We start from the raw sequence: 8713 nt of genomic DNA on the forward strand, positions 1-8713 counted from the left end.
AAATACCTAAGAGCATATTAATATTAATAAAGATATATTCATATATATTTGATGTTTCAAATGTATTTAACAAGAAAATATAAAGAAATTAGAATGATCAAGTAGCAATTTTTATTATTCAATGAACATTAACAAGTTTAAAAATAAAATTATGGATTTGATTGAAAAATAACACCAAATTTTAGGATAATATTTATAAAGTATGAAATATTTGAGGCATATTAATAATTTTGAATAACCTAGATGTCAAAACATAATATTGAAAATGCGTTGATCCCGAGTCATTCAAAACATAATTTGAAAGGTGACGCTTATCAAAGTAGTTGTAGGACCACGTTACTCCTACAAAGACTAGCCAAAACATTAGTTTGGAAGGTGAATTTTTTGGGTGTTTGTATAAAACTTTACTGTAGATCACTGTAGAAGTTGTAGAAAAACTTTGGGAGAATTGTAATTTTGGTCCCCAATCTATAGTGTATGCGTGGAATTATCCCCAATCTATTTCGAAAATCAATTTTGGTCCCCAATCTATTCAATTTTGCACTAAAGTGGACAATTGATGGAATCTTTTCAATTTCAATCGGAACTAAGTCACGTGAGATCACGTGCCGGCACCTAAAACCCCTTTTTCAATTTTTTAATTTCTAAAACACGTTTTTTCTAGTGGCTTGGCTTTTGGCATGGACACTCTTGTCCCTTCAGCCAGATCAATCTCCTCCTCACCAATTCTTTTCCAATCAAAACTCTGAATTAGAGATCCCAAGGCCAAACTCACGACCCGCTGTGCTGGGCCAGAACCAAGGCAAGATCTCCTTCCTATCCCAAATGAAATCAGCTTTGATGGCTGAACCTGCAAGCCTTCGAATCTCTCTGGCTTGAAGCTCGTTGGATCATCCCAAACGTTTGGGTCCCTGTGAACTGCCCATGCATTAACTAGCAAAATTGTGCCTCGCGGAATATTGTATCCCCCAATTTTACAGTCATCGAACGACTCATGTGGCACTAGCATTGGTGCTGCTGGGTACAACCGAAGTGTTTCTGAAATAATGTTATGAAGATAAGGAAGATTGGATAGATCATGTTTGTCGACCAATCGATCAGTCCCTACTTGAGCATTCAATTCAGCTCGAGCTTTCTCTAGCACCTCGGGATGGTTGAGCAAAAGAGACAAGGCCCATTCTATAGTCATCGATGAAGTGTCTGTTCCAACCGTAAGCATGACCTACCAATAATATACTAGTGGTTCAATTGAATGCTCATTCCAGTTCAACGGTGAAGAATGGCTAATAGGGAAAGAATATACTTACTAGTATAATCCCTTTGATGATTTGGTTCGTATAATCCCTTTGATTTCCAATTATTATCATCTGCTCTTCTCTCTCGCGCTGCTTGCTTGCTTGCTTATGAACTAGTACTGCTGCTACTCCTGTTGTTTGTGCAGGAGAGTTGAACTGGATCCGTCTCTGGCGTTGATTGCAGATTATCTCCATTACTAATGGAGGCAAGAACGAGACTTGGACTTGGAGGCCAAGCTGAGCTTCTTACTCGTGCTGTGGGTTTTGGGGATTTGAAATCGGCGGCCAACAAGAGGAGTAATTTGGATTGTGAGATTACCTCTTTCATGTCTTTGTTTAATAAGACAAAAGGCAAGAAAAAGCTGCAAATATTTAAAAAAACATGTTTTAGAAATTAAAAAAATTGAAAAAAGGGTTTTAGGTGCCGGCACGTGATTTCATGTGATTTAGTTCCAATTGAAATTGAAGAGATTCCGTCAATTGTCCACTTTAGAGCAAAATTGAATAGATTGGGGACCAAGATTGATTTTCGAAATAGATTGGGGATAATTCCGCGCATACACTATAGATTGGGGACCAAAATTACAATTCTCCCAAAAACCTTTGTAAGAAAAATTTTGGGGTGTTTGTAAGATGAATTTTTTTTTCCTTTTCATTTTTTCCTTTTCCTTTTCTTTTTTTTTCTTTCTTTCTTTTTTCTTTTCCTTCCTCCCTTTCTTCCCCTTCTCCCTCCCCTGTTCCTTCTCCCGAGACTTCCATGGCAGACTTCCAGGTGATTCCTTTTTTTTTTTTTTTTGCTTTTTTTCTGTTCCCTTCTCCCTCCCTCTCCCCCTCTCCTCCCCTCCCCTCCCCAGCCCTCTCCCTCCCCCGCCGCCCCTCCCCTCCCCTCTTCCCCGACGCGATCTGGTCCGCCGCCCCTCCCCTCCCCTTTCCTCCCCTCCCCAGCCACCCTCCCTCTCCCTCGACGCAATCTGGTCCGCCGCCCCTCCCCTTCCCCTTCCTTCCCCCGCCGCCTCTCCCCTCCTCTTTCCTCCCCTCCCCAGCCACCCTCCCTCTCCCCCGACGCGATTTGGTCGGGACCCTTCCCTCTCATTTTCCCTTTCCCCCGCTACCCCTCCCCTTCCCCTTTCCTCTCACGCGATCTGGCCGGCAGCTGTGCATTATTTTTTTTTTAGCTTTTCTCTCCCTCCCCTCTTTCTCTCTCCCTTCTCCGCCACCCTCCCCCTCTCTACTCTGCGATCTGGTCTGGTCGCGCGACCAGACCAGATCGCAGAGCAGAGAGGGGGAGGGTGGCGGAGGAGGGAGAGGGGAAGAGGGGAGGGTGGTGGACAGAAAAATTTTTTTTGAGGTTACCGGCGCCGGAAGGGGTGGTGGGGGTGGTGGCTCGTGTGGTGGTTGGGTGAGGGAGGAAGAAAAGTTTTTGGGAAATTTTTTGTGTAATTTTGAAATGTGTAAGTAAAAAACTTTGAAAAGTTTTTTTGGGGTTCCTGTAGCAAAAGTTGTTAAAAAACTAATAGCTAAAAAACTTGGTAAAAAACTTGGGTGCCAAACAGGCCCATAGTTTGCAATGTGAGCATGAATTGCTAGCGTCAAATGGCCTATCAACCGCACGTCACTTCAATCAACAAGAGCACATGCGCCCCTACATCTGTAGCCTTTTGCCCTATGCCCCGTGCCCGGTTTTACCCGTTCTTTTGGTTTTTCCAGTCAAACCTGGTTTTTAACCTAATTTGACCGAGTTTTTATCAATTCGAGTTTTTAAGTTAACTCGGACCGGATACTTGACTGATTTCCAATTTGATCAGTTGGATCGACCGATCCAATCCGAGTTTAAAAACATGATTGGCAGTGCACGTATATGGGAAATAAAAAAATTTCAAAATAGAAGAGTAATCATGGAAATTTAAGGAAACAATCAGCAATACAGAAAAGAAGAGAAGTAACCATTTACATAGATGAATGTATTGTGCTATCTGTCTGATTTCATTAATAAAAAGAGTATTCCAAATAAATATGGGTCTGTCTAAGGGTAGCTCATAGGGCATTCTTAAGATATATTTCAAGTGTTATTTTTTGAAAGTGTAAAATTAATTAGGAAAAAATAAATAAGTATAAGAGATGGTAGGTAAGATTAAATAGAAAAAAAATATAAAAGCGCAAAAGAGGGTAATAATTGTTAGTATGTGCATCTACATGATAAATTAGATGAATGTTAGGTATATTAACGAGTGCCCTGTGGGCACCCGTTAGAAAAATCCAATAAATATAACTATTGATCTGGCATCCATTGGTGTACTAAGTGTAGGAATCACAATTGGGAGCCAAAGCTGAAACAGTAGGTAGATATAAGGTATATCTTATTAAGGATAAAGAACTCTGATTCAATTAACAAACAGAAAAAATTTTGATGCATTTGAATTAAGCAGAGTTCATAAAAGAACATATTCTATTAGCTAGTAAAAAACGTGCCTGATGTCAATAATGAGGGTAAAAATTTTAGTTAAGTTTCATAAAAATAAGGTAATAAAAGACGTTAAAATCATTACGAAACAGTAAGAAATGAAGGCAAACAAACCCTCATAACATGAGTTGAAGTAAGTAAAAAGACTAATAATATCTGTAACCAACAGTTGCAGGGTAAGTTTTCAATAAAACTATTCATGTAAGTAATATCAATGGTCTAATTGTATTCACAAGTGTGTTAACGAATAAAGTAATTAAAGTTGTAATATATGAACATCATTTATTGGCTGTACATCTACATGCTACCAATAACAAGAAGCCAATTTTCCTAAGTCCAGCAGTGGAATGCAAAAAGACCTGAAAATCACACCAGCTTATCCAATCCATTTCACCGTTAGTAAGGACATAAAAAAGAACACAGGGGCCTCATTGTAAAACAACACTTGAAAGTCAGGACATTATGGTCAAAACAAAGAAAGAAGCAAACCGTTCTCAGTCCAATTCCAATAGTCCAAAAAACAACCACTAACCAATGCTAAAGTCTAAAACCCCTTCCAAATTGACCAAAACACTCGCCTACTTATGGTGTCCACAAGGGGCCATGAATCACTATTCACAAACTCAACTTCCCCATTTTTTGTTAGGGATTAGAGATATACAGCCCAAACTCCAAAACTCTAATTGCAAAAGATTTTATAGAGCGATCAAAAAATAGGGACAGAGATATATTTAAACTGTGGATATGTTTTTAAGTAGTACTATGTTTACATTATAATATTAGATATATTAGATCAACTTTTTAGTCTTTTTGTGGTTAAACACACAAAAGCAATACGTGCATTATGAATAAAAAATTGTGCAAGAGTTCCATCTTTTTATAATACTATTGAAGATCAAATTTACCAATTATTTTCTGTAGATATCTATCTTTCTATCTATTCCTATCTAATTCTCTAACCATAAATGTTACAACTGCTTTAGCCATGAAATCTTGAAAAAAAAAAAAAGAAGAAAAACTTAGCAGCCCTGGAGCTGACTTTTATCTCCAAATCCATTACTAATGTGAAATAGAAACCAAGAGAATCCAAATGAATAAATGATCAAAGAAAAATATAACTCAAAAGAAAGGCTATAACATAATAAAACAAAGAAAATGGGAAAATGTGAGAACCCGTATTTTTTTTCCATTTTCTAGGTTTTATTATTTTTCATGGCTTGTTTTCTGCATTTTCGTGATTAGAAAAAATTTCTAGATAAATTTTATGAGTAAATAGAGTTTTTAGGTGATTTTTTTAGTATCGAATAGTTTTTGGGAAATTAAGAGCGTATACCGGACGTGGGACCCACTAAGGCGAAAAGTTCGGAAAAATTTGGCCAACTAGGTTAAGTTTTGGATATTGGGTTTAAATTATCGGGTGCTAAGAGATAAGTAGAGGTTGCTATTTGGATTGGTGTGAGAGGAAACAAAGAGATGGGGATGCATTTATGGAAGTGACAAGTGTCACTTAGGGATTGGGTTTACCTTTCGACTATTATTTCTTGTTTTACCATTTGACTAAATAAACCAAAAATTACCAAAAATCATCTTCATTCTTAGCTATTGTGGCCAGCTCTCTCTCTCTCTTTCTCTCTCTCTCTCTCTAAGCAAAAGAAAGAAAACTCTCCAAGTTCTTGCTTCCATTTAGCTCAAATCCATCAAAACAACCACTTAAACTTGCTTTTGTCCCATAAAACCTCTTCACTTAGTGTTGGTGAGGTGATTGGTGAAGTTGTTTGGAAAGCTAAGGTGACTAGTTGTTCTCTCTCTTGTTTTGCTAAGGTGAGTAGTGAAGGACCCCTCTCCTCCCTCTAATGATATTTAATTCATGATTGGTGGTGGTATAAGATGCAATTTTATGGATTATATCTTGATTTTTGGTTGAATTGGTGAAGTTTTATAATTATTGGGGATTTTTCTGTTTTCATATGAATATGATTATGTGGTCATGTATGATGATTGAAAATGATATTTAAGGAAGCTAGAAGGTGGAAAAAGTGGTTAATTGCAACTAATTTCTGTTTTGGAAAGAGAATTGGAAAGTTAGGGTTTCATTGTTCTTCATTCTGTCTGACACTGTACCTCATAGTTAGAGGCTGAATTGGCCTTGGGTTAAAACATGAAAGTTCTAGGGAATGATATTTTAGAGATGTCTGCAAAATTTCAGGTCAATCGGAGTAGCGTAACTTGTGAAAAGATGGAATTACCCTTGCTGTCCTGGTTTTACCCGAATTTGATAGTTGCGTCTGTAATTGGTTATTTTGGTTGAGAATGCTTCAGAATTGGTTGTTGAGGTCTTCTGATGAATTGTAGCCCTATTTCTTAGCTTTCGGATGGCTTTGGAATTACTGGATTTGAACTTAGGTAGCCTGATTTATGATGTTTGCACCAGAATGCGATTTGTGAACCTGTTTTTGCGGTTCTAGTGTAGTATATTGCATTTTTGACCTAGTTACACTCGAAACTGGGCTGAGTGACCTTCTGTAATATTGTAACCCTATCGTTTAGCTTCGAAACGGTGTATCTTGCACCTTCACCCGATAATCGAAGTGTCATTGGTATCAAAACCGCAAAATAATGTCAAAAACTATTTTTTTTGGGTTAACGCTTAACTCCATTTCCGGATTTTTCTGGTTTCCTCTAATGCTTATGTATGCTTATGGAACCCTATTTTGGTAGTATTTGGCATTGGTTTATGACTCGTTATCGAGTCTCATTGTACTTGTTTGCATGTTTTAGGGCGTGACGGTGGTTCACGACGCTCCTTTGACGGAGGTGCATGAAATATCATTTTCAAGCTTGGTGAGTGTACTACTCACTTGTGTGTTACTCTATGGCTTTGATACTTGAACTTTATGTGTTGAATGTTTATTGCACCTTCGATATTGATTTAAGTAAGGGTGTACTTGATCACTCTCACTTATATGCCTTATATCATTGTTGTTATTGGAATGTTACATGGAATGTTACATGAAATGAAAGTACATGACTTGGTGTCGTTTGGACGAGTATCCAACGACCATGATTGTTACCATTGAACTCAACCCCATTGGTAGTTGATTGAATCGAGCCGGCGAGGGTTTGGTCGTACCAATTAATGAACCTTGGGGACTGTTATATGGAATCTTGTAGTATGAGAGACTCTCGATTCCGGTATACTCGAGTAATACCACATTGCAAGTGTTTAGAGTTCGGGCCCGGTAGGGGTATGTTGGGTGGGAGGAATGGAAGTAAAGTGGAGCCTACAGTTGGTTACTTTTAAACATTGACGGAGAGTCAATGAGGTCCGATCAAGAATGCAAACGAGGAAAAGGGCTCTTGAGAGCCGGCCGTATCCTTTTATCACCACTATTGATGTGTGCCTTTGTTTACTTTTGATGAATTGGAATGAAAAGCTTTATACTTATGTGAATTTTGCTGCTTGAGTGGTATTATCTCACTGGGCGTAAGCTCACCCTATTCCTTTTGTTTTCCTTACAGGAAAATAAATACTTTTGGACTGGATTTGATAATTGGTTGCCGAATTGAGCTAGTTGGACATATCTTTTGTATAGTTCCTTGATTTAAACCCTAAATGTACTTTTGGGTCCGTTTCTCTTTTGATTTGGCAAACCATACATATATCCACTTTTGAATAACCTTGGTATGCCCTTTGGGTTATATATGCTTAATTTCAACATGTAAATATTTGTTTGATGTTTGGTTGGATTTTGACGGGTCGGTTACTATTCATGGCCGACTCCGGATTCATTTTTTTTTATTTTGACATTTTGACTTGTTTACACGCGTTTGTAAGTTCCGGAACGTATTAGCTCGCTCTAAATTGAACCGTTAGTCCTGGCGAGAGATGGGCAAACAGTCCGCTAACCCCTTTGGTTCGCCTTAGGGGAAGGTGATGTGAAACCCCGATCTAGACAACCAAAACACCATGGCTTAGGCAGCGGAAATTTGACCCAACTAATCTCTAGAAGTCACGAACAATTTTGATATTATCTCAACCCGTAACTACTCGAATTAACGAACCAAATTGGAGGTAGTAGAACGCCACAATCAAGGAGATACTCGATTGATAAGTTCGGGTGAATAACTTGAGAAGATTCTCAAGTATTCAAAGGAAACTCTCTTGCCAAAGAGAAAGTGAAAACTCACTAATTGTATTTAATAGCCAAAAATTGATCCCCAAACAAAGAGGAAGTGGGGCTATTTATAGCCCTTACAAGCATTAACCCTAATCCAAAAGTTGACCAAACTACCCTACATACTTAAGAAAGATTTTGGGCCTTACTTACTAACAAATGGGCCGCAATTAAACTATCTTAATTACCTAGACTTTTTAAAACGAGAAATAACCAAAATCAACGAGGAAAATCAAATAATCCTACTAAACTCAAGCATTCGTGCAATCAACTAGTGTTCACTTGAATCTTCCAATTCCCCATGTGCTTGAATGGGCCTTGGTCTTTATATTCTCATCATTTCCCTCCTCTTAAAAGCAATTTGCCCACAAATTGAAGCACGAATGGTGACAAGACGAGTTACATGCCTTCGACTCAATCTTGTTATGATGGCTACAGATGGCATCCAATGCAAAGCCCATGTGCTAAGTTGGAAAATAACCCTCGTCGAACCTTGAATCTCACAAACCATCTTCAATGTATGCTCAACTTTATTGTTTGTGGTCATGAGGTAAGGGTCCTCAAAGTGGTATGAAGTGTATCCCGTGAAATCGAACTCCGGCTCGAACACACTTGCAAGGCACCAAGGCGGATTTGGTGATGTTGGAGCTGCATGTGGACTAAGAGCAAGACGAAAATCATAATGGTCATTGAGGTACTTGTTCTTTAAACGAACCCTTGGTACACAACCATCCCTAAAATATGGAGTGTTCCCTTCAAGATGAGCTCGAATCAACTCCCCT

At 38.4% G+C, this 8713-nt stretch overlaps 1 protein-coding gene across 1 annotated transcript; it reads right to left on the reverse strand.

The window, feature by feature from the left end:
• Nucleotides 1-637: 637 nt before the first annotated feature.
• On the reverse strand, nucleotides 638-1490 carry LOC113737656 (cytochrome P450 81Q32-like). The gene is made up of 2 exons (XM_027264850.1): nucleotides 1308-1490; nucleotides 638-1222 (listed from the first exon to the last, which is right to left on the reverse strand). Exons 1-2 carry the CDS (start codon nucleotides 1488-1490, stop codon nucleotides 638-640), a joined length of 768 nt encoding a protein of 255 aa, XP_027120651.1.
• Between the last annotated feature and the right edge of the window lie 7223 nt (nucleotides 1491-8713).

The sequence above is a fragment of the Coffea arabica genome, chromosome 3e, assembly GCF_036785885.1.
Source record: "Coffea arabica cultivar ET-39 chromosome 3e, Coffea Arabica ET-39 HiFi, whole genome shotgun sequence".
Classification (NCBI taxonomy): domain Eukaryota; kingdom Viridiplantae; phylum Streptophyta; class Magnoliopsida; order Gentianales; family Rubiaceae; genus Coffea; species Coffea arabica.

Bases quoted from the DNA above. Each gene is read 5' to 3' on its own strand.
- LOC113737656 (XM_027264850.1), bottom strand. From the start codon at position 1,490: ATGGAGATAATCTGCAATCAACGCCAGAGACGGATCCAGTTCAACTCT. The intron at 1,223-1,307 runs GTAAGTATATTC...TATTATTGGTAG, and splicing joins TCATCAAAGGGATTATACTA to GTCATGCTTACGGTTGGAAC.